General features: G+C 35.5%; 1 protein-coding gene across 1 annotated transcript in view; it reads right to left on the bottom strand.

The window, feature by feature from the left end:
• Positions 1-13,348: 13,348 nt before the first annotated feature.
• Positions 13,349-27,461, bottom strand: part of LOC116488620 (rho GTPase-activating protein 7-like) — a 58,201-nt gene continuing 44,088 nt past the window's right edge. Inside the window, exons 4-6 of the mRNA XM_032186325.1 lie at positions 17,204-17,353; positions 14,328-14,468; positions 13,349-13,450 (exon numbers count right to left, since the gene is read on the bottom strand). Coding sequence (XP_032042216.1) covers positions 13,349-13,450; positions 14,328-14,468; positions 17,204-17,353 — 393 coding nt within the window. The remainder of the gene's footprint in view (positions 13,451-14,327; positions 14,469-17,203; positions 17,354-27,461) is intronic.

The following is a 27,461-nucleotide window of genomic DNA, read 5'->3' as shown; positions in this document are numbered from 1 at the left end:
TTCAGTGTTTATATTTTTATTCAGGGAGCATATAGGGAATACTTGAAGTATTTTGGTTACTTGCATTTTATTTCTCTTTTAAAATAACGTTAGTACCAAACCACCATATAGATGGCTTGGTAAAAGAAGGTAAACAGAACAAAAGTTCAGAGCATACTCTATGCTTTAGGGGAAAACTAAAACAAAACAAAGAACTAAAAACTTTGCTATTCTCTGTATTAGAACACAAAAAGGTTCGAAGTGCAGTAGTTAATCTGAAGAAAATAAAAAGTGGCAACACGCTGGAATGCACAGTTTCTATGTATAGAAAGCCCAACAAACTAGAAGCTCATGCCATTCAATTAACAATTTACAACACCTTCCTTGTATAGTGCACTGCGGAAAATGGCAGGCTGTTTCATTTCTGTATTTCCAGACGCGTGTCATTTCCAACCCCATATTTAATAGCGTGTAACTGCCTGAAGGGGAGAGATCAGAATGTGTGGCATGTCTCACTGAGAGGAATTTTGTGCATTAAAAAACCCCAAACCAAACTCTTTCAACTTTTAAACAGAGACGCTAACCAACTCCCTTGCTTCCACCCTGACTTTGAAGACAAAAATAAATAAATAAATACATAATAAAGAGAAAAAGGAAAAGAAAAAGAGACAGAAAATATAAAGTGAGACAGAGAGTGAGACACACAGAAGGCAAGAGACAGCGAGAAAGAGAGCGCAGGAGCAAGCAAATTCCTTATGAGAGAGGCGTATGTAAAGGACAAGAAGAAATGGTTTTCCATGATGTCACTCACAGCATGTCTGTGTCTGGAAAAGTGCTTGAAAAGGCAGACATGTATTTCTTCCATTCCAGTAATGCAAACTATTCCTGCCACGTTTTCAAACCATGTTCCAGGAGTAAAGAATACCGTACCCAAGGCATGAAAGAAAATAATATAGATATTTATTCACTACCACCAAGCCGATTTGAGTGAGCTGGTAATTTAGGTCCTATCATTTCCTCTTTACCTTTTAGAATCTAATTTTTCCGATTTCCTCCCATGCTGTAATCCACCTCCCCCCCCCACCCCTTGCTTTTTTCTTCTTACGTTTCTCACCCCCCTTCGAGATGCTAATGCAACGATCTTTTCCTAGTTCTTCATGTGCATGCTCTACTTTCCTGTGCTCTCCATCTACTGGTAGAGATATTAAGTTATTGCTGCTACTGCTTCAGCTCACATTCTGTGTCTTTGTCCCCTCGTTCTGTGCTCCCTTACTTGTCTTGGACCCAAGCCTGAAATTCTTTCTTAGATAAAACTCACAGGAAATTCTCACCAAAAGGCTTATTTACATATGACATTGTTTCTTTCCCCTTTAGGACTGCTTTTCTTTCTTGGGGCTTTGCATATTCTCCCTTCAGCTCAATGCATATTATTTCAGACATCACCCTCCCGCCCCCAAAACAACCACCACCAAACAAAAAACAAAACAAAATAAGCTGAAAGCACACTTAAAATAACCATAGCTGCAAGTGGAGGCATGGATTCATGGGGGCTGAATTCAGTACTAACAAGACTGACAGTATAAACAACAATTATTAGTGATATACTTTTCCCCCAAAGGCACTGGTCTTCACTCCGTGGCCTGGAAAACATCTAATACCTATCTTTCCTATAAATGCTGACAGTTCTTCCACCTTGCTCTAGTCACAGTCAAACACACTATCCAGTTGCATATAAAAGGAAGAGAAGTAATTTGAAAGCTCAGAGGGATAGGCAAAACTGTGTATGCACAACCACTGCTGGCACTGGTGAAAGACAGCCACAGAGCGTGGGGAAGACAAAGTGTACTGTAGGAAAGGGTAAGAAATTGTATTAATAACTCTACCAACTTTAATGCAAGACACAAACCCAGAATAAAAGTTAAGAGGATGGAAAAGTCAAAGGAAAGAGGAGAAAAGAAAAAAGCAAAAGGAGAACAAAAAAGAATACACAAAAAGATGAAAAATTGGAATAAAAAAGAAACAGAAGACAAAATAAAAGGAAGAAAAAATAGACAAAAAGAGTCAAAAAAAGAGAAAAAAGAAAAACAACCCCAAAACAGAAAAAAAGACCACTTCAAAGATTCATAGCTAACCTAAAGTAAAGCGTCATTTTAAAAATCATCCTCATCAAGAACATACACACTTGCCAGAGGCATTCCATTTTCATAACATCCCAACAGGGGTCAAAGTCTCAAGCACTACGTTTTGCATATGTATACGAGAATGTATGAAAACACTGTACAATAAATAGGCCAATTCTAATCATGTCAAGACAACAATATCAGTTTAAATGGTTACTAATAGTTATTTTTACTTTGGATGTCAGCAGAGTTGATGCTTAAGGCAATAGGTTTCTTGGTAGTATTTAAGTAGCTCAAGTGTGATTGCTGTACTTGCAACCAGAGTGCATCCCATGTGCTCCACTTGACAGTACTAGCATGGGACAACGGGACAATATGAATTGCCTCCTTGTAGGAACTTCACATGAGGACAAGAAAGGACATGGTACTACCTAGGACACAACTGCACCTCTAAACCACCTCTGTCGTACAAATGAACTCCTGAGATCACAGCTATTTTCTCCATCTATAAACCACTCGGTGCTCTCTCTTCTTTTGAATTGTTGAGGGGCAGGGTAAGGGGCTGGTAGCTGTCAGTCCACAAGATGATTTTCAGTTTGTGCTATTTAGTTTGACTGCTGCTGTCCCATGACACTAATTCCTAGCAAAATGTAATAATGACACAAAGTCTGATAGAGAAACAATGGATTTCTTCACAGAGCTATCCAAAACCAAAATGGGAGTTGCCCTTGGCAAATTACAATTTAACCAACAATTCAGTATCTAACAACAGTTTATCCTAGCTGACAGTCTTGTGCAACACTGTTGGATTGAATAAAGTTGCGGCTTTTTTTCACCTATTGGTCTTCTACTGGCAAAAAGCTCAAGTTCTTTCACAGCTTTGAAGGCCCTTAGTCCCAGTTCCCAGAAGAACTGCAAGGCAGCTTTCTGCAGCAAGGCTCTAAGTAGATCTTCCTTTCTACTCCATACTATCCAGCAAGGGGACCTGCTGACCTTTTCTGGTACCCTTTTTCTTTTGTTCTGGACATTTTGAGACACGTTGTTGTTACTGAACAGGATGGAAACAGTTATACATCTGTGAATATTTCTATTTTCATGCTATTTAATGGAGAATACAGTCTGCTCGACTCGATGCAGTGTTTTTGTTCAAGAGCTATCCTATGGATTTACATCATTTAAAATCCATACTTATGTACTCTGCATGTGGTGAAATTCATTCTCTGACATATCCTCTAATTATTTTATTTCAATGACAAAATTCTAAAAATGGTGAGATGTATAGATGTAAAAATTTATGCAATACATTTTTCATTTTAACAGGAGATTTCAGATTCCTCCTTTTCAACAGACTTTCCCAGTAATGTTTGGAATTTATTACTTGCTCTGCAATCAGACATTAAACAGAGATGGCATGTTTCACTAAAACAAGTTATATGGAGATAAAGTTATGCAAGAGAAATAGCATCCACATAAGAGAAACAGCCCATGTAAGGGCTTCCATGCGCAGCTGTCTATGGTTAAGAGAACGTCTGTGGTTGTACTAGATCAGTCTAGCCTAGTTTTCTCTCCCTGACTGAGATGTGCAGTAGCTTACAGAATGTGTATATAAGCATGGCAGCTGTAGAGCATGCATGTACTGCAAACACTACGCCCAATAGATGAGGTTGGCAAGCTGCGGCTCTTGAGTAAAATGCAACTCCTGCAGTAGGATTTCATCATATGTAAGACTGTACTGGTAACAGGCAGAAGATACCTGAACACCTTTTTATGGGTTGTATTTTTTTTCTGAATAAAAACGTCTAAGCAATTTTGAGACAATTTATTTTTACCTTCAAAAATATTAGCAAGTTCCACAAAATTAACATTTAACAAATATTATTGCCTTTTGTTTTAATAAGTAATTGTTCCCTAGTTACCTCACCTTACCATTCATCTCCTTCAGTTATCTCTTTTGCAAGTGTTGGGTCATGCCAAAATCCTTGCAACAGCATTCAGATGTATAAACCTCTCCATTATAGCAATTTAAGCAAACAAAATGTAACTAATTGAATACGAGTGCACTTCCATACATAGTAGACTTTTGCTTTTTTTTCCCAGGGAAAATAAATTTTTTACACTGTAGACATTACAAATGATTCCACATCTTTTCAGCAGTTTTCCACACATAGGCCTCTAACTTAGAAGGATTTAAAATAATTTCCCATATTTTCTTATGCATGCAACAGCAATTCAGAGCTGGATTATGGGATTCAAGTTCTTTGATGCAAAGATGTACTACGTGAATTACATGCTGACAGAGAATGTTATTATTTTTTTTTTTTAAACAATGACATAAATGTCACGTAAGATTTTCTTAGTTCTTCAGAAGAGTTAAAATTTCATAATAACATACAGCTAAACATATTCAAGTAACTTCAGGAAAAAAAGGGGAAACTTGGTATGGATTCAGCTGAGTCCATATGGAAGAGCACAGAAGAGAGACTCACAATAAACTTATGAAGCTATAAAAATGGAGAACAAATGGGAACATTTCACATAGTGTCTGACATTCAGAACATATTGCCATGGAAAGAAAAGCCCAACAAGTTCTGAAAAGTTCAAACTAAACCAGCTACATAGTAAAATTGTTTAAGTTAAAAAAGACATTAATATCCTGTTATTAATATCCATTCTATTAAACTACCATTTCTGAATGACTAGAGAAAGTGAGACTGTCCCTACTGATTTAATCTGAAAGAAAGATTTACTTTTGAAGAATGACATTTTTAGATAAGCTTTAACAGGAATTTCTTTCCTCCTTTCTTTGTGTAAATCGTGTAAAAAAGTTTACAGAAGGTATACTTTTGCTCGCACAGGTTTATATTGAATAAAGCAGGCTGAATTCCTGCTAGTCCTCAACATTGCTAGTCTGCAAAACCTGCCTATTCCTGATAAAACTAAATATTCAACACAGTGTCAGTGCAAGCCTCTCTAAAATTTGATTGAAAGGGGTGTGAATAACTAAACAGGTTGATTTGTGAATAATGGATAGACCAACTATATTTTCTCAATGATAATCACTTGCAAATTGGTATCTTCATATTTCTTTCACAATATAAACAAAATTTGGGAAAACATGCTAGTCAGCAAGTCACTTATAAATATTCACTTACACTTAATTTTTGGTCAAAACATCCGGCTATCAAAGTCCCAATGTGTCACTTCTAAATATTGACTGAGAAATAGACTAACAACTAATTAAAAGCTGATTTATTTATGCATACCAATCTTTTTGTTTGATATAATATAGGACTGTCAGTTCCCTAAAAATGGAGTCAGTAATCTATCATGTGAATCTTCATTACTAGCAGTATTTAAATAACAAGGATTGAATTATGTTATTCAGAATACAAACCTATAGTCACAAATGATTTCTGGAATACTTAAATCATCTTATACACTTAATTCTGCACCACAAGGTATATTTAAAAAAGTGATAAAATTAACTAATAGCGATATTACAATTTCACATCCTCCCCTCTTCTTTTTTTTTTTTTTTTTTTTTAATAATGATGTCTAACCATTGCTGGAATGAGCCTCAGCTGTTCCCTACATACTTCTGGGATGCAAGTCAGGCAGAAATATAAGTTGGTGGAGTGAGTTATTTTTTTGGCTATCAAAATCATTAGCTTTGAAAAAGTACTAAAATCAAAAAAGGAATTTTCTGAGCAATTTATTCTTTATCACATGTATGTTTTCCAGGACACCTCTATTCATAAACTAAATAGCAAATGCTCTTTTCCACTCCAGCTTCATAGTAATTTAAATTACCAGCCTGAACCCTTGTATTTCACATTCTAGCTCTTAGGGAATTCCTCTATTCCAGACACTTTCTTGACTGAAATTCAGTCTAACATTGTTTTTGTGCAGAAACTTGACACAATTTTTGGATCATGGTACTTGGCAGGCCTGAAGTCACAACGTTATCTTAGAGAAACATTATGGCAGTCAGATATTTGAAGCATGGCACTGACTACTCTCTTGATTTTTATAAGATGGGATACCAACAATGCTTCTAGGCATCAGACATTCATTTGGAACTGGAGGACATCCAATTCTCATTTATGTCATGAACCTGAATGCAAATTCAGGCTGTCCTGTGGTAAGTGTCTAAATAACCAGATTTATTAATCAATGGGGCATGACTTAACACTTTGAATATAGTGATAATAGGCATGAAACAAGCTTCCTGAAGCATGTGAAAAGTGACATAAGACAGCACGTGGCATTTGAAAGGAGTATTCTGCATCCTTGTGGTAATTTATTCTGGTCAATTTTAGCTCCGAGACAGGCCTGAATTCTGAAAAAGAAAAATATATCCATATACTGATTCATGTGTAATTTCTGATATGCACAGCCTTGTGCATATCAGAAAATACACTTAACTGATTGCAAAATGAAGTTTAAAGACACAAACTAATTTGTGGCTGAAATTTTTAGTTGTTTGACTTCATATGACTCACATGATTAAAGTTCAGATAATTTGTTCTTGGAGAACCTGGAAAGCTCTCTTTCTCTGCATCTGCTCATGATAATCTAACAACAACACAGATGATTTCCTGCTTTTAAGCCTTGAGTATTTAAATTTGAACTACATAGAAGGATATTGGTCCTGAGAGCAACACAATAAAATGCATTCAAAGATTTCAGTTTCCATTTGTCAACTTTAGACGCAGCAAATACTAATAAACACAATGCTGATGTGCAAGAACATAACAGATTTGATTCCAACTGTCAGTAAGCCAGAACTGCAGTGAAGAAAAAGGAGTGCAAAGAATGAGATGCCCCTCCTTTCTGAGGGGTTTGGGGATTGTCTTGCCCAGACCCAAATGCAAACAGGATGTCAGAGAGCACAGACTGCAGTTTCTAGGTTCCCTACCACAGCAGCATTCCTGTAAGTGACCAGAAATGGTAATACCCTCAGCCTTTTTGCTCATACAGAAAAGATATAAGTTGTGTTCACAGGTCTGAGCAGATTTTGAAGAATTTTGAACTTTTTGCCCCTTGCATTTACAGACAGGCATAACCACAAAACTTTCATCTGTAAAACACGTAAATGTGATATATTTAAATATAAATACACATGCTCTTCTACTGAGCTGCTTGAATATCCACAGCTTCAGGTATGATTGATTTTTAGCTTAATGTAATTTTTTCTTACAAAGAAGATGAGGTTTCCCATTCTCAATCACAAGAGGCTTGGATAAAATGAGAAAAATGAAAACCAGTCTCTCTTTTGCAAAATCCAGAAAATCTTTTGGGAAGCCTGTGCAATATTCACTATTTTTTCCTCACAGTTGGAAAAAGCAACATGCCAAGGAACCATAGCACTCTAGTATAACAGGCTTAATGCTGTCAAACCCACATGCCTCCTATGGTGATACACATGTAAATGTGATATTATGTGGTGTCAGCTATCATGTAGCAGACTGAAAACAGGATATGATTTTTATGGATACTAGCACTCAATGTACAAATAAATTATTGCATGTATGAATATAAAATGTGGAATTCCTAGTACTAAACTTAAAGTTCAAGGAATGCATCTAAAAACCTTCCAAGGATCTTATGTCCATTAACAGATAAATTTTTCCTCCCTCATTGTAAAATCAATTCTGTTTAGGACTAAGTGGATTGTTAAGCATTTCTGAAGTCTCCCCACCCACTCTCATTTCCATTACAATTTAATTCCCAAAGAAAAATATCTACCTTTAGTTTATCATATCTTATCAATATTTATAATAATTCTGTACAAGATGAAAAGCTTTTGAAATATGATACGATCTATACGTTTGTTATAAAATGTTCTATTCAGCCTGCTTGTCTGGAACGGGTTTAGTGACCAGTGTCCCCTTTCCATTGCATTTACAAGATTCAGACAGCAGATGGCATCATACAGCGAATTAAAAAAAAAAAAAAAAAAAAAAAAAAAAGCTATAAAAATACAATTAGCAAAGTTACTGCTTAAAGTCGTATTTTTTTCCTTCTGTTTATAAACAACAACAAAAGACAGTTATTTGGTTATATACATAACCATACTGACACACTGCTAAAGACAGTATCAGCAACACTCCAGAAAGTTGGAAGACATGAGAAAAAAACACTATGTAAGCATAACTGCTATAACCAAGTTGCAAGAAGAGACAGAAATACAGATATGCATCTTGATGTCATGGAAAGCACTCAGAAGTCTTCATGCTTAGCAACATGCAAGATAAGTATTCAGATTTCTGATACTGTTTTGGGATCAAACTTGGAAACAAACATAGGCAGCCTAATACATATATTTCCTGAGTGGTACTGCAGTTACATAAAATGCTCAGTTCACTTTGGTCACTGAGGAATCAATATTGATGGACTGAGAGACTGTCCCTGACCAGCGCAGCACTGTCAGAGATGTCCTATCCGGAGTCAGTGTTTTTGGTTTAAATTCTAGCAGCTAACTCTCATTGCAAAGAGTGTTCACCTTTTAGGACTTGTAGTGCTTAGAAACCTTCACAGAGCAAAAAGCTCTACCATTTGTATTTTGTTTCTTTGTTCATTAGAGAAAAAATAAAATACATTTGGAGTTAACATAGGAAGTTACACTCAGAATATGAATTCCTTCAGGGGCTGAGCTGGAGTCAAAGAAACATTTTTGAGGTTCATGTAACAAACATAGCATAAGGTTATCTAGTGCAAGAATGGCAAATGTAGATTCATGGTGATTTATTCTTTGGATAAAAACTTTATGGGATGAAAAAACAGACTGTTAGAATCCAAATGCAAATATGATCATTTTAAAATTCACTTTCAAAATTGTCTGTCTTCTAAGACACTTTTTTAAACATTGAAATGAAAGCTGGCAGGCAATACTAACTAAATTAACATGGTCGTATCCTGAAGTGCTTTCCCATCTTTTACTCATGAAAATTCTCAAGTTTTAAAGAAACAATATTTTGAATAATGTTGCACATTGAGTCTTTCTCTCTAATGCCTACAAGAATGCCTGAAGGAATAAATGAATAACACAAGGAACACCACAGTTAATAAGTATATATTAACAAAGGTATGATTCAGAGAGACGAAAATCTATCACCTTTCATGCGGCATAACCCACTCTGCATGATTTCACTAAAATATTCTGCATGTGGTTACACAACTCATAGTTCATCGAATTTAGTATAAAACATAATACAGTGGGAGACGTAAACGCTTCAAGCAGTGACTTCCCCGATAATTCTTCTTTAGGGATATTTAATTACGGAACTAAGGTTTCCTTATACTTACCATAAATTTTAGCTTAATTTTGCGCAGTAAAGCAGCAAGAAACATGAACTCTATTTTTCAATCTACAAAGCTATAAATTATTATTCGCAGAATGATTTGGCTTCCTCTAAACAGCCGTAGTTTTAAAAAATAATATGAATCAAAAGCATATGTGAAAGTCTATTATTTTATTACATATAAATGGACAGTTTGTGAAACTGTCATCTAAATAACAGAACCTCTTTCTCAATCCAGTAACAGGATTTGTGAAAGTGGATCTACGAGCTCATCCAGGGTTTCACTGAAATCAGTAGCTGCACCTGAATCCCATTCTAGTGCTTAGCCAGACTAGGTCATTTTGTACTTGCAGGCACAACTGTGCCTAAAATCACTTTGAGAAATGAATGCATTTTAAATGAGTCATTACAGCTAATCTGAAAAACAATCTTCTCATAGATACCAGCTTTTCTGGTGATAATAGATTTCTGGTTACTTTGCACAGCATGATTAAGGCTAGGTTGGACATTGTTGAAGCAAGAAGGACAGCCAAGAAAAGCAGTAGGAAATAATCACGGCTGTTTTTTTTTTTTTTCACCTGATCAGAGAATAGATAGGCTTTGCAGAGCAGATGTTCAAGGACGAAAATTTGACCACAACTTTTAGGCCTGAGTTGCTATTGTGCTTTAGCCAACTTTTCTTATTCCTTAATTAGTTAACTGCACACTGGAGAAGGCTATTGTAAGTTATCCTTTGTTATTAAAATATTCTGAAGGTTTGTCTTCACATATTGTTTTTATAATAATCAAGACAAATTTAAAACTCGGTCATTTCTGATCTTTACTGTTGATCAATGTTATAAGCGCCCAGATGTGTGGCATTAGTTTGCAGAAGGCAATGACATATAGGATATTTACATTCCTTGCTCTCCAAATCAAGACCAGACACTCCTATTCTTCAGTGTTTCTCATGACCACTGGGGCAAAAGCATGTTGATTTCATATTTTTTTTAAGCTGATTCAACTCCCATGTGACATATGCCTGCCAAGTGCACAGTTAATATTAAAAAAATCATTGTCTATTTTGGAGACTAGTGCATAAAAAACCCAGAACATAGGCATGTGCTAATTATAGATGCATGAACATTCTTCATTATGTAAACATAAGTAATATAAAGATGCCAGAAACATTTCTTATTATCCAGTCTTAAATGATTTGGGAAATGCACCTATTCAGTCACGTGCATCCATATTTCACAAGGACTACCCACTTATGCACCTTGCTGAATACGAACGTTTTAGTTGCTATATTATGGAGCAAACTCTATTGATCACATCATATTCTGTTACTCTGAAATTATATATTACTCATGAAATATAATACTGGCAGATTCTTAAACTCAGGGTGAAGATTATTCAACCGTATACTCCTCAGAAGCCCCAAATACCATGTACCAAATACATCTGCATAGTAAAGGCTTTCATGCTGCATCCTGCAGAATCATAGGAATAACTTTGCATAGAAATACATTTCTATAATGCTCTGGGGAGAATCAGGTTCTTCTTTGTCATGTCTCTGTGCAAGGAGTAAGGAGCACTCTGTGCACATGTGTGTTCCTGCATGTGTATGTTTATATGTTTGTCAGTGTGAATGTGTATACATTATACATAAGAATGGGTTTAACTATTCATAAGTGCATTTTTAAGAAATGTTAAAGAACTTGTGCATGCATATACACACACATTTTTCTTTAAAAAGAATATTTAGTATTAATTTGCAGAGAAAGTTTTAATTGGTACTGAATTTTAAAAAATGGTTTGCAACTGGAAAAGTTGTTTAAGATTTCATAAAATCTGCCCATGAAAATTTAAAATGTCCTGCTTTTTCATTAATCAACGAGTGAATAACTTTTACCAGAACTATCACACCAAATTCTGCTTCCAGGTATTCCAGCAGTGTGGCATTGTTAGAATATATATTTTGTAATTTTTAAAATCCATATAAAAATTAATAATCCTGAATGAATATAGTTGGTCTATACACAATTTTCCTATCTGAAAGATAAGGTCTTGTGAAGTTAATATGTTTTCCGAGTTATTCAGCAAGGACTAGATTTGAACCATTCCTGCCTTATTATTCCCACCCTCAACACCCCCAGTCTGCACAAGATGCCTTGTTTTAATTGTACTTTCTGCTTTTCATGCAGTCAAGAGTTTGCTGTAGTTTGTTTAAAAATACCACATATCATTCCATAACATAACTAATTGCAGTTGCACTCTTGTTTACATATTATTAATAAACACAACAAAATAAGTTGTCCTTGGAGACTAAGCATCTGGAGTCCTTGAAGATCTGCAGTTGTTTGCAGCAAAAAGGAAGTAAAACCATTGAAACAATCCACTAGGATTAAAAAGTAGCTTGCTGAGTTTGCACTGCAGAATAATCCTATTCCTAGACCAGTTACTCTGACAAAAAAGAAAAAAATAATAAAGGAAACTATAGCATCTTTGAGGATTTTCATGGGTGATTTCTACATGGAAATCACTGGCATCCCTGGTGTCTGTTCTGGGCAGTGTTTCATGGCAATGCCATTCACCACACTTTTTTTTAAAAAACTCATTCTGTGTAGAGCCCTGTGCTAAACACGACCAGAAGAGTACGAGAATTTCTTTTCTACAGGTATGGTGTGGAGTCATAGTCCAGCACCAAGCATCAGGCTATCTAGCCATGTAGATGAACCAGATGAACAGTGGGGCTAGAGACGTACAAGGGTAAGGACTGAGGATGATTTTAAAAGATATCTGAGAGGACCTTGTTTTTCCCAGTTTGTAGGAGAGCTACGCTCAAGTAAGAATGACAGATTTTTTTGTACTTATCAAACCCACTGTGATAAAAATGAAAATATGGCCTTTGTCTGAAAACACTTAGTAAGAAAAGCCCACCCCCAAATCCCACTATAGAGTGTGGTAAATTGCAGCATGCAAAACTTCAGGAAAAAAAGTTGTTTGGAGGAAATTTGGATTCACTAACATTCATTAATATTCATTAACATATCAATGTTAATAAAAGCAGACTCTGGATTGTAGCTGTACAACCCACAAAATAGCAGAGATTTTTTTCTTTTTGAATATTCAAAATTTACTCTACAAAGTAAGAAAAAAAGGATCTCTTCAGAATCACATATATTAAACATACAGTAAAAAGTATATTGTAGAACATTATTCAGCAAGATATATCCAGCACAGTGAAAGTCAAAGAATAAATACTTATTAAAGGCGAATTAACACATACTGTCTAACTCCAAAGGAAGTGACCCACACCTCTGTAAAGCCAGGTGGTAAGAGTTCCCCAAATATTAACAGAAAAACCCAAATTTAAAAAGGGATGTTTAATACCTTAGAGAGTGTCTTCACTCTTCTCAGGATCTGGCAAAATGGGATATCACCTTCCAGCATAACGTATGTACTTATTTGAGAATTTGTGCTTCTTTGTATGCAGTGACAGAGTGCAGACCTCTCTATTTGCTATAGTTATGCACTGATGATAAATTACAAGTGAATTTATTTTTGTACAAGTGAACAATCCTAAATGTAAATGTTTATTAGAACTTTTGTTACTGCCTCAGTCAAAGGCATTAATTAAATTGCTATTATTGCAGTACAGTAAGTGACAGGTTTTCTCTATTTTACTTTTTATAAACTTGTTATAAACATATATATTTATGCTAACCACACTTTATATTTTAATATTTTATCCCAGATTTTCTGCTGGTCCAGTTACCAGCACTGGTAGAATTGAACAGATGGAGCAGTCATTATGCTAAGACTTCTCAGCCAAAGTTTGGAAAAGTTTAGATTTCTCTGCTTTTTGAGGGAGCGTAAAGAGCAAGTGCAAGTGGAAACAGAAAGTATGTCAGGAGTTTCTTCAACATTCAGGCTTTTCTGTGCACACTGATGGCTGAAGTGTTATGGATTCTTCAGTAGATGGACAATGGCAGCAAAAGGTAGGATCATGCTCCTGATAGCTATGAATGGATATATAAGGCTGAGAGCTTCATCGCCTCCAATCTGAAGAGAACACCATACAGCAGGTTGCTTGAGCAATCTGTTTCCCAAAAGTCAGTGGTGTAACACTGAACGTGCATCAACTATGTACAGAAAGAGTATGCACAGCAGCCCCGTTGTCTGCTTACAAGAATTTCACTGCAAATGTGGAAATGACACCTGGAGGACCTGCATAATAAGGAATGCTTCCTTTTGAACTCATTGCTCAAGGCTGGCACCAGTCTTTACAAAAAGGCACTTTAGTTTTTTTAACAGCTTGACAAAAGCTCTTTGCCATCTCTGAGCTCTCAGGCTTGTGTCTCAGGAAATGTATCGCTGCTGTGTGTACTGGCACCTGCAGGAAAGGGTCTGCATGCTCAGACGCTTCCCTTTGATGCCAAATGTGTGAAGCTGCTTGCCAAATTTGTCCTTAGAATGACATTCCCCCTTCAGTAGTGTAATACCTCTGCTTTCAGTACACAATGGTTTAGCCTTTCAAGATGACTAGGATGACCGGGTTTAGGCACCATAAATCAGGCTGTGGTTCAACTGTCTTTTTCACTGGCTGCATCCTCCAAGAGATTTAGGAACTGTTCCAAGTGACACCACTTCAGGAAACATTATCTTCCAAAGTAAAATGGAATAGCTCCATTAATCTATTTTCCTACATAAAAACTTAGCTTATAATCATCTCCCTACAGTAGTGTTTCTAAATGTCAAACTTTGCCTAAGGATACTTTGCCACTCAAAAAGCACCTTGACACAAGTAGTATTACTCGTCTGTATTTTTCCATGTCACACACTTACTTCTGTACAATCAAAATAGTGATTAGTATAAAATAACTATTTCATTTCCAACCAAGTATCATGACTGATGTTAAAACACAATCTTTATACTCACCCCAGCCTTTGGTTTAGCTCCAGAACTGGCTGCTGAACAGGATGATGCTGGGTCAGGAGTCTGAATGTTAGGAGATAAGTTTGTTTGTGAGTGACTTACTGAAGCAACATCCACTCCACTCTCAGAACCAGATTCAACATCCTGATAAAAAAAAAAAAAAGTTGCAAGTCTTTTCAGTAAATATGAATATCAAACAAAAATCTACATCTTCTAAATAACAGAAATGTTTAAATAGGATCAGTCAAACTCATATGCCTAATTCTCTATATTCCCCTTATTCTTCTCTGTAATTCCCCTTTTTCTTTTCCATCACCTACACATTCTCTTGCTTTCCTTTTCAATGTGGTGGTTTACATTAGCTGCTGTTATGAAATTATAAATCACCACTAACATCAAAGCTATAATTCCCCTAAATAGTAGAACGCAGGGTAAGAAAAATCAGTTCAGGGCTGGCGAAGTCTGACATTTTTCTCTGATGTTCAGCATTTCCTGTGTGCTCCCACCTTCTGTCTCTGGCAGCACTGCAAACTCTGTGAACATCTGTAAACCATTACACAGCTGAAATGACATCACCACGCAGCAGTTTATACAATTCAGAGGTACAGCTCCCTCGTTTTTTGGAATCAGCAAACACTTATCAGCCAAATGTTATTTCTGGTTGGAATGCCCTTACTTTTAATGACACTGGTTACATTCCTTATTTGAGAATAAAAAGAAGAAATATAGGACATTTTATTTTTGAGGAAGTAAAAATATAGCATGTGGTTGATTTATTGCATAGAGTGAGGGTAGGGGATTATATTACTTGCAGATAAATTGTGACACATATCTGGCAAAGAGCTAGCTATGTGTAGGACCAGCCATATACTGTCAGGATTATTAGCTGAGGTGCAGCCTGTGAATACAGTGCATGCAGAAAAACCTGAACTATTAACTCCATCCAACTCTGCAGATAAAGCCTCAGTTTCCTAATACCACCTTCCTAGAATAGCTGAAATATGGGGCAGAGATATCTCAGGGGTTTTGTCCTGAACTGCCAATTAGACAGGTGCCTCTGCACCAAGTACCTAAGTGTGCTATTTTCTGGAAAGGGTTATTAACTAGAAACAAGGCTGTGCTCTAGGTGGGACTATGCATTCAAGGCAGTCTGTTCCTGCCAGTGCATCCTCTGCAACATGAAGCACTGGGAAGTGTAGCAGAGCCACAGAAATGCCTCTGCAGAAGACAGTTTGGGAACAGCTTGTCTTAGAAGCTCCAGTTCAGTGGAGATGTACTGCCTTCATGCAGAACCATGCTGCCTGTCCTAATACCCACAATTTTGTATCATATTCAAATGTGCATTAATGAGACCGAACACAATGCACAAGTGCTCTGAAGACCAGACCTTTTACTCTTCTGATTCATACTACTCAAAGGTTCAAAATTTCCTAAAAAATCTGTGTGTGTGTATATATATATATACACACATATATATATACATATATATATACATATATATATGTATACATATATATACACATGTATATATATGTATACATATATACACACATATACATATATATACACATGTATATATATATGTATACATATACATACATATACATACATACACACACACACACACCATATATGCCATATTTGTTACAAGCTGTCCTTCTTCATGGGGACTGTTTTCCAGCATGGAAACAGGTACCGGCCCTGATTATACTGCAGGCTAACTCATATAGATTGCCCCAACTCCCTATATTGCTATAAGAAATTAGCTAAAATGCTGGCAGTCATTGGTGAGCTATGGAGAAAAGACATTACCATTGTATTATAGCCTTCCCCTCTCATCAGTGCCCAAGCAGATACTGTGAGTACACTGAAATCCAGAAGGAAAATGCTTAACTATTAAAAGTGTAATTATGTTGCATCCTATAAAATGATATATTATTTAATATTCAGCTGACCAAACCCACTGAAACGTAAATACATCTTTTCTCACCTACAGACCACTTACTAGACTACATAGCAATAATTAAGTCTGGTTTTAATTGGAAAAATCCCTCATAATTTAAAACAAAATACCACCAACAAAAACAAACAACCTGAATGTTAGCCGAGACATTTTGGGGCAGTATTTCTCAGGTTTCTTAAATTGAAAAACAGCTGCAACACATATGGGTAAAATTAACAGGAAGCTTGCATGAGAACACCTTGGGTCAGTCATTTCATGTTCTTCACAGTTACACATGTAAACATTTTTCAGAAAAAAGGAATACATCAATCACATTTGTGACCTGTGTAATCTCCCTTTTGAGTACTCTCAGCAAGGAATTCTCTCATTTAAATAAATCAAATAATTAAACAAATTAAACTAATTAAAGTGCATGACCAGAATCTTTTTTGAAATGACAGAGGATTTCATAAGTGTGTCTCTGCCAAAAATTTCCTGGACCTTCTCACTGGCGGAAAAGCAAGACCTGTAGCTCTTGTTTTCTTTCAGATCTAATTTAATGTCAAATTACATGTATACATATGCTCTGAGACTGGTGTGATCCTGACTCGGTGATGACTCTGTGTTTACAGTAAGTGATAGTAGAAGAGCTAGATATTTTATGGATCTTGATGACCTCCTTTTCTTTCATCTGGGGAACCTCTGAAGTGCTCATTTACAAAAGGATGCCAAAAAGGAAATAATGGAGGCCACTACCACTGCCTTCAAAACATGTACAAACAAAAACACAAGACAAATTCTTTACAAACAGAGCTTTAGTTCTGAAACCAAGGGGCTGATAAATGTGAGGAATGAAATAATAAAGAAATAAAAAAAATAAAAAGAAAGTGAAGTAAAAAGAGATTTTACTTAGAACAATAAGAAAGATTAAGCTCACAGGTATATGCCTCCGTTTGTATGTTGGGGTGCTGGATGGAGAAGAGCCTGCACTGAGAGCATTTTCAATATCCTGATCCAGCTGGTCCAGTTTCATAATTAACAGCACCATTGAATCCAGTCGTGGTCGATCCCGATCTTCTGTTATTTCCTACGGAACAAAACATACAATTGCTAAATCCCAAGTGATATTACTTGAAAAGAATAAAATGCCTATTACTTGAAAAGAATAAATAAACCTGTTTCTTAATTTGGCATGAAAATACTTTAAATAGTAATAAGAAAACTCTCTATTTTTTAGCCAGGGAAAAGAGTATCATCACAGGGAAAATTGTATCACCAATCCACTAAGAATTGATTTACTGCTGAAAAACATTTTATATTAACATTTAATATACATAACAGAAATTAAATATAAAAAATCACCTCCTTGTTTGATACAAAGACATCATTGCCATTTCCTTAGTACACATACTCTATAAGGAGTTACAGATTCTAAACTTTACTCCAACATTTCACCCCAAGTTAATTAAATTGTTTGTACAAATTCAAATTATAATGGTTAATATATGATTGAAATGGGAGAGAAGGAAGTTCAAAGAAATCATTGCCTGGCAGTGGATAACTGCAGCTATCCTTCTGGAGCACATCAGCATAACTATGCTTTGTAGTTTTTTGCTGAACTCTGTTGAATTTTCTTTTTTTTTTTTTTTTTTGGTTGGAAATTCTTGATACAGTCAAGATACATTACCTCTATAGAAAACACCGCATAGTAGATACTTTGACTGGGGAGAGGGATGAGGGATATTAAAATGACATCTTTGAATGTCTAGTTTACACAGTTTATTTTCCTGTGCTCCATTTGTAGCAAAAGGAGACAAAAACAATCTTCAAAAGGGCAACTCAAAGCAAGGTCTTCAATTAGATGGAAAGCAAGGTCTTCAATTAGATGGAGTAAATAATGTTCTCAAGGAGTTCCTCCTTGTCTTTTTCTTTTACATAGAGTGTTATCACAAAAGTTAGCCAGCTAGCCTGCCTCAAAATTCAGGAATATGAAAACCTCCACTGGTTCCTGTATGGATTTCCACAGTAGGAAATTAGAAAATGGCAAGTTCTATTAACTCACTTGAAATAATATTTTTACAAATCCTTCCTAAGAAAAGGAAACAAAGATGTTATAATTGCTTCATTGTGTCCCAGAAGTAGGGAATATAAATGCCTAAATTAGCCCATTCTTATAGTTACTAAACTATTTTCCCAATATACAGAGATTTCTCCATTTAGTTAGCTGTAATAAAACTGATAGCAGTTTTTTATAGACTGCTTCAAAGACTTTGCTAAACATGAATTAAATGTCTCCAGTTAGAATTAAAGGAACAGTATGGGTAAAACAGTTTTATAAAACATGGACTATATGTGAAGACAGAGTTGACCAAATGTTACTTAACCAAATCTTAGAAAAGCAGAAATACAAATCTCTCAGTCCATAGCAGAGTTATGTATAATGGTCATAGCAAAGGCCAAACCCTAGAAGACTGCATTTCATTTTTCATTAGAACATGATATTTTGGACTGGGTTGCTGAAAAAGCTTACGTGTTTGCAGGACATTCTGATGAACCCGAACTGAGTTTAGAATGATCCTGTGAGAACATTACCTCAAAATGACGTAGCAATCAGTGACTTGGTTTAAATTTCACTTTCTTTCAAAATGAAAACACAATGTCCCAAATGTTTCATTGAAACCCCATGCATCATCGTTTTAACTGATCTGAAATCGATGTTCAAAGTTTATAATAGTCAGAACAGTTACTTCATCTAATCCACACAGGTGCAGAACGCACAGCAGAGCCTGCTAACGAAACAGAGGGGATCCTCTGTGCTGTGGATTTATATTCCCCATGCTGGGTGATATGGTAGCCAGTTTGCCTTTGTTGTAAAGCGTGCACAGCAAAGTCACAATCTAGAGAGAACCAGTTGCTGCTAATAAAACTAGCCTTCCACATGGCCCCCAACATAGAATCATTAAGGTTGGAAAAGACCTCCAAGATCATCTGGTCCAACTATCACCCTAGCACCCATGTCACTCACTAAACCACGTTCCTAAGCACCACGTCCAACCTTTCCTTGAACACTCCCAGGGATGGTGATTCAAAGTGAGTGGTGGTGAATGGATGTTTTTGTTTTGTTTTGCTTTGTTTTGTTTTTCCAGATTGCAGAGATAGTAGGTATTTTACATGAAGAAAAATAAAATGAAAAAACGCAAATGGAGTTTTCTCTAAGCAAATTGTTCAACTCTTCCTGCCAAACAAACTATAAGCTTGCTCTGCATGTAGCAGATTGAGAATGCTAGAAAAGAATCTGCTGAAATGAAGAGGTGGCAAAATATTGCTCAAAGTGATATTCAGGCTTGACACAACCGGCTGGCTTTGCAAGCAAGCACCTCTTTTGGAAACAATAATATTATCAGTATGGTATTCAGCTATTCTGCTCAGTAGTCCTAGCAATGGTTTGTGGTTTTGACTGCTGTTGATATCAACCTTGTCATGAGAAGTTCTAACATTTTAACTATAGCTTCTGTTTTCACATTTTACTGAATATCACAATTATCTCCTTCTGTTTGGCCATGTTGCTATTAAATTGTGTACATATAAGCCTAAAAAATTATACCAAAAATAACATATACAAATAAAAGTAGGATAATCTTGAGTTGGAGACTCAATACAACAGACTAAATAAATATTAGGAGATTAATTTATGTTTAGACATTTTTAGCCTTGATATTATTTAATAAATTTCCAAGAGCTTTATAGCCTATTTGTCTTTTCTGTATCTCCCTTGTGTGTATATTCTGAGATTTTATTACCAAAGTGTGATATGATCTAAAGCCAGCAAGACATTAGCAATTCATTTGTTTTCATTTGAAAACATAGTATTTCCTTTGCATCCAGTCTCTCACATATTCCTTCTGAGTTACTTTCCAAATTAGTATACAATCATATAAATGACATTTATAGAATTAAACAGAAATTCTACCTTTAGCATTATGAAATCAGAACTTAAGTATTAGAAGGTGCTTGTTTGAAAATGACCCTTACAACCTTAATTTCTGCCTTCAGGCATTTGTCCTGGGCAGTTAAAGAATGTGTGATGAACGTACAGGGTAGGTTAAACTTGAAACTTGTCTGGAGATTTTATTTTCAACATCTACACAAAATGAGGAATCTCTTTAGGTCACAAACTGGAAAAAGCAATAGTTCTTTCAATTTGTATCCTCCCTGCTGTGAAAAAGGAGTTAGTTGAATTTGAATGTATTCATATATTTAGAACATATTGTAGTCATTCCCAGAATGAAAGAAGCTAGAATTACTCCTAAATTAAGTATTTCATCCCCAGAGTTAAGTTCGTATTAAAAGAAATCCAAACATTTTTACAAGGAAAACATTTCACAAGCCCTGTTACTAGCATCAGCATACAATGCTAATGCAATGAAAATATTTTGGGAAATGTGGCTACAGATGAGATTCAGCCTCTTTTTAGACGCTTTGCCATTTTGGAGTTTACATTGTCTTTGAAAAGAATAACGCTATTTTTTTCCCCCTAAGTACTCCTATGTCTTCAAATGTTTGTTTGTCTTTTGGCTACCAAGCTCCTTTGTGCTTATATTTGCAAACGGAGGTTGTTTAATAGGTGTCACTACAGCAATGACACTCTGCACTAACACCTGGCAATCTCTGCATATAAAGTTCTTTGTGCAAAATGTTATGTTTTTGATTTTGAATGTTTCATGGATAGACAGCAACTGACATAGAGTATTTCTAAATATAAAAAATACCTTTTTTTTTTTTTTTTTTAATTTAAGATTGCAACTTTTATATGCATGTCATCAGTACAATATGATGATCGTAACCTACTCAGAAACAAAAGAGACAGCCAAGGTGTAATTTTAGTCCTTCTGCACTGCAGTGTTCAGGTCACAGGCTTCAAAAGCTACCTAAAAATGTTATCTTTCTCTAAATTTCACATTCATACTTTACAGTTCCATGTTGGAGTCCTATTCTTTGTTATATTAGGGGAGTGTTCTGAGTGGAAATTATTAAAACACAATGAGAAAACTAAAGTAATCCATCCCTTTTTGACACAAGACACAAGTCCAAGACACCAGCAAAGATCACAGTAAGGTTACTATTGTAAATCATATTTTGAACAAATATTTAGAATAGACTGAAAATGGAACAAATAACATAAACATACACTGATGTACACATGCACAGGTGTGCTCATGCATGTAGATGTCAACACACATTCACACACATTTTGGGGAAAGTAACTTTTTTCTGATTCTTCTCATAAGAAATTTAAATAGCTGACTAAATATTTCCAAACATAATGTATTCTGTAGCACTGGTTTACAGTTCCCTCCATAACATGCACCTTTTAATTCCCATTAAACTTATAAATGAGTTATGTTTGCAGAAGTGAAGACTTCAGAGGCACTTGATTTCTGTATAATGTAGAAATTGTGACTTTCACAACAATATCCTTCTGGAAAAGAAAGTTAATAAATACAATAGCATCCAAAAGTCTACCTCTGAAAGACACATCCTTTTAATAAAATGCATGTTGTTTACAGTTCCAGACAAAAATAAATGGCTCCTTCCTTCAGCAATAGTGCTGTACTCTCTAAGAGGAGAGGCAAAAGCACTGAAAAATTATATAGAACATAAAATCCAAATCTACCCAAGCTGGAAAATCCCAGGAACTCAAAGATTTCAGGACTAGAAGTGAGGTGAAGCTTCTCCACTTCCCCAGCCTTTCCCAAGATCTTTCAAACCTGTGTGCTCTTCACAGATAAGGTCTCCTGAATTTCACCTGATTTCCACTGCATAAACTTGCCATCTTTCATGTTCTAAACTAATTTAATCTAAAGAAAAGCCTAGTAACTTCCTTTCTACAGATATTTTTGCCTAAACACACACTCAGCCTGTAGGCTGTACTCTATATTGGTTGAGACAGATTTGAATGTAGTTCTCCATGTTTCATGTTGGCCAAATAAACCACCTTGCAGAGGTGTTATTTTAACAGTGAAATTCAGCAATTCACTATTGATGAAATGGAAAGTCACTCAAAAATCTTGTGACAGAATAATCCAAGGAATATTATTACTTGAACGTGTAAACCCATCAGAGACTGCATTCAGCAGTTATGCATGAAGTGGTTGCTCTTGAAATACAACTGCTCTGCATTGTACAACTAAGTCAAGCAGGGTCAGTCTCTAGCTAACGTCATATTACCATGGGTAGTTACTGGAATGGAAAACATAGACTACACAGGCTGTCATTACTGCGTTAACATTATATGTATTCTCCTGCAATAGTAATGGAAAAGAATAATTGGTGGAGCTAATTCAGGTAATCAACAGAAGATAAATCAAACCCAAAATTAACAACCAGTTTTAAGTTTAACTAACAAATAATCTAAAGTATAAGATTTTAAAAATAGTGTTTACAAAAAACAAACAAACAAACAAAAATAGAGGATGAAATCCAGCCCTCTTTCTTTGCAGTTACACTTGCTTACAGTAGCTGGTCTGATGACATTGAACTCCCAGTAGTCATTCCTGATTTAGGATCATGTCAGCGTTATGACTATGAAAATTTGCCAAAATCAAATCTCATAAGGGTATAGAGCACAACATGAGCATTGTCTGTCTTCAATGGGTGAAAAAAATATAGTGAAAACAAAAAATCACTAATCATGCTCTTTCCAGTATAAACAATACTCAGTTACTTTCTGATTTCCTTCTTCTTCGTATTTTGTAAATTGGCACTATACGTATTCTGAGTCATCTTGGCTATGACTGACAAACTAAGCAAAAGACAAATTTTTACCTTTACTGCACCCCACTTCTGCTTGCTACAAGGGGAAAGACTTGTGCTTTGTGGAGAATATTATGACAGAAATCTGAGCACTTATTATCAGACTGGAAAAATGTTGCAATTATATAGAACCTTGCGAGTGATAGATGACAGATGCTGCATTCTTGATATTGCAAAACACCTCTGTTTTGGTCATTCTGTGCAAAGTCAACAACAAAATACTTCAGTGAACATCTTACTGCTTTCATATAATGCTGTAAATTGAGCAGGGTCATACCACAAGGCAAAATAGTGACTTCATTTTAATTGTCAGAAATTAAACCAGAGTCACTGACATTATGAAATTTTGCTTGGATACATATCTGTAGTTCAAGTATGTTTTACAAACAAACAAACATGTTTGTGCATTCACATGTTACACACCTATTTTGTAGGTTGATAGGAGGAGAACTGTCTTGTTTTTGCAGTTAAATCAGAGGAAGAGTTTGTCCTTCAGGAAACCTGTTCTGGTCTTTGGGATATTATTTACACTTATTTTTCTTTGATTTATCAAACTAAATAGTTCAGGTAAATCAAGAATTGATGCCAATGATCATTAATATGGGTCTTCATATCTAGTGGAATCAAATGAATTAGGAATCAGATCTATGAGACTGTGCATGGTCCAAACTCTAAATTATATCAGCTACAAGGAACAGCATGTGAGAATATTTAAGTAAATTAATCACAAATCATTGTGAATCTCTTCAGGTTTATCTATTATGATTGTTTATATTGTTTTATAATGTTTTTAAAATGTTATACCAGAATTTTACCATTTGAAATGCAAAGACTTAATGAGGACTTACACCCATTTCTATAGTTTGTTCTTTTTCTCACAAACTATGTAATAAGATTAAATAGCAATTTTAAATATTTCAAGGAAAAAGTGTGTGTGCATGGGGGGGGGGAGGGAGGAGGAGGTGGACAAACTGAACACCCTGCTTAATGCTGTGGGTGTAAGCACAATTTAAAAATAAAGAAAAGAAAAAAAAGGCCCACTGGTATTCAAAAAATGTTGATCACTTCCAAAAGAAAATAGCAAATTCTGACATCTCTTGATATTAAGTAGGTTTTTTAATTTTTTCCTCATAATGATGAACTGAATTCAAGTGAATATACCTAAACTGACTGTAAAATTTAATACAGGTGTTTATTAGAAGCAAAATACAGACTCAGCCAAAATAGGTCTTGACTACTATGTGCAATGAAACTTTCTTTTCATATAGAATACATTGACACTGTTTAGGTTGATACTGTTTTAGCTTTGATGGAACATCTTTGAGGCATAGATGGTGCCTAAACCTCGACATAAGAAATTACTTATGAACAGACAGTGAACCCAATACTTTCAGCTTTACACTGCACTGAAGACAGTTCAAAGAATACAGGGGAAGAGGTATGAATATAACACCAAGTTTGTCCTTCAATTTAACAATTAAAATATTATGAAACCAGGTAATACTTATATGAAGTTTGTTAGTGACACTATACCACAATACCTGAAGATATTGCAATTATAGTACTGAGCAGTCTCCTGAAATTAATGTTATTCTTTCCACTAATTGCAATGGGCTTTGGATCAAGCTTAAGACAGAAGTAAGTATTAAAAAACATAAAATCACATTACATTCTGAGTTTTTCCAGGTGAGAAATAGAAGCATCTTAGATGGTTATCATGCTAACCATGATAAGAGTTCCGAGAATATGGGTTGCACCATCAACTAAGTTTCTTAGATAAGTTATCTGTTCATTAATATGAATGCAATTTCAGTAAATGAAAAAAATATATATATTAAAAAGAACAAACAAATATAACATGACCCACTTGCTATTAATATCTTAATCGATCTCCCCCCCCCCCCCCCTTTGTGTGCATGTGTGTGTGTGTGTAGGGAGATGAGTTTCTACTCAGTGTATGAAGTTCTGGTAACTTAAGAGCCTGCAGAATATTCGCTATATTTGCATTTCTTTTGAGAAAAATGCTTATGCAAAACTAGAAGGCACTATGGAAAAATGTACTGTTATACAAAAACTATAACAAATTATCAGATGAAGGGAGCAGGTTTATCTAGTTACTTAATCTTGTAAGTTTTGCCACATGAGGGCTTAGCTTGAAGAATTTCAAGTCATCATTCACATTTTTTGTAATTTTGGGGGTTAAAAATATAAATATTTAACTGTTTCTGCCTTTTATTTTAGTTTTATATTGCTCTTCTAGGGGGTCTATTTATATTTCTTTGTATACACAGTCACATAAACACACACACATGCATACACTCTGATTTGCAAAGCAAAGAAACTTTGTACATTGATGATAGGTTTAAATTTGGCATTCTTTTCTAAATATAGAAACAAATATTACAAATATTTACCTGGACAGACTATTAAAAAAACTAGATTGCACTAGCTCATCACCAAGATTTGCCTGAGAATTTGTATATCTTGAATGACAAAATGTAGGAACATTTTGTAATAACCTGCAGCTCACTGAAATGAGTCCAGTGCTTAGGCTTCTGAGAATCCAGTCATTTATTTAGATATCTAGATAGAGACAGAAGAATCTGTATTTATCATTCTCTTTTCTGTAATCTTGCTCAAGTTAGCAATTTACGTGGGAAATTCACTAGGTCTGTCCACCAAATACAAACAGTTTGTGATCCCTCTCGTATCTGGAGAAGGCCATTAAGAGAGAAAGGGAATCAAGGAAAACTAAGATAAGGTACATCCAGCAAAGAATACCATGCTCAGTATTCTGGGAGAGATCATGGAGACCTTTGTAAAGAAAGAACAAAGGAAAAAAGGAACTTCAGAGCTGAGGGTATGGAAAGACTGAGTTTGAGGAATCACTATTGACAGAAGAGCTAGAGTCTTGTACAGAAAGTTATACAATATCAACAGGTACGTATTGACCACAGTGGCTCTCAGGGAGTCCAGGCAACTCTATGTCTGAAAAGACATCAGGATCAAGGCACAATAAGCGTGAAACCAAGTGCATGATTCCTCTTTTAAATGAGTCACCAGTTAATCTGCTCTGCTACAGGATGGACTTAATTTATACAGTGAGGAAAGTATCACAGCATCACAAAAGAATCAAACTCCATAAACCACTCTTAACTTCTTCCAGGTGAGAAATAAAAGTGCCTTAGATGGTTAAAATGCTAACCCTATTAAAACAAGAAGTTTAAGGTTACAGGTTGAAAGGGGTGATGTGATGTGGGATGTTCTACATGTGCTGTGACAAGACCTACTTACAGTCTTTTTGCCCAGTCACCAAGATGGGCAAAAGTATATATAAGTTCGTTGCACTATTCTGCACCTCTTAGTTGTTATTCAGTAGCACTAAAGTGGAGCTCTGAAGATCAACAGAAATTAAAGAAAACAACAAAAAAATGCCAGAGTGGAGTTATTTTGTGCAAATGTAGAAGGGCAAACATCACAGAAGCTTTGCAATAAACAAAACTTTCCCTACACTGTTATTATGTTTTTGCACAGACCACCCTTATAAGCAAAGGGCACTGTCTGGAAATCTTTTTGAAATATTTTGGTGTTACTTCTGGTTTATTTCATCAGAAAAAATGCACTGACTGAAGATTTTGAAAGTCATGCAAGTGACCTGAAAGAACTGTTTAAAGATTTTCTTACACTTATTGCAGATATAGGGACAAGGGAACAAAGTTCCAGAAGCTGTGTCAGTCATATTTTTCTATTGCAAGCATTTTGTGACAAACAGAGGGGGGAAGCTGAGAATTTAAACTCTTTTCTAGTAAGACTGAACTCACTTAGATACATTGAACTTCAAAACAGAACTGTTTCTTTCTGAGGCAATTTGTTCTCTGCAATAAAAACAGTGGAATAGATTCTCAGAATGCTACCTATGGTTGCCTGTGATTTGCATGACACAATTGATTTGGTTATCAGTCTATCAAGATAACATTTATAAAACTGAATGACCTTTTTACTGCAGGGCTTAACCAATGTGAAGTCCCATAATACCATTGTAACAATGAGAGTATTTACATTGCACATGCATCTCCAAAATTGTCTCTTCATACAATTAAGAACTATGTTCAAAAATGGGAAGAGTTGCGGTCAAACACTTCGAAAGCCGCCAAACTCAAAGATCTACTTGCTTGCCTCCCCATGCTGCTGCAAGACCAGTGCTTTTAAGTTACTCCATGTGTTCTGCTCGGCTTCTCTATATTTACTATATTTAGACTGATCCTAAGACTATACAAGTGCACTTGATTTTGACTCTAGCAATGAGATGGCTGTACTGCTCCATGGATTTCATACACTGCTCATTTCTTCCTTTCAAAGATTCTTTTCAGTATGAAGACAAA

This window comes from Aythya fuligula, chromosome 4 (genome assembly GCF_009819795.1).
Source record: "Aythya fuligula isolate bAytFul2 chromosome 4, bAytFul2.pri, whole genome shotgun sequence".
Classification (NCBI taxonomy): Eukaryota; Metazoa; Chordata; class Aves; order Anseriformes; family Anatidae; genus Aythya; species Aythya fuligula.
The sequence above is the reverse complement of the archived record's forward strand: the minus strand, read 5'-3'. Positions and strand labels throughout refer to the sequence as shown.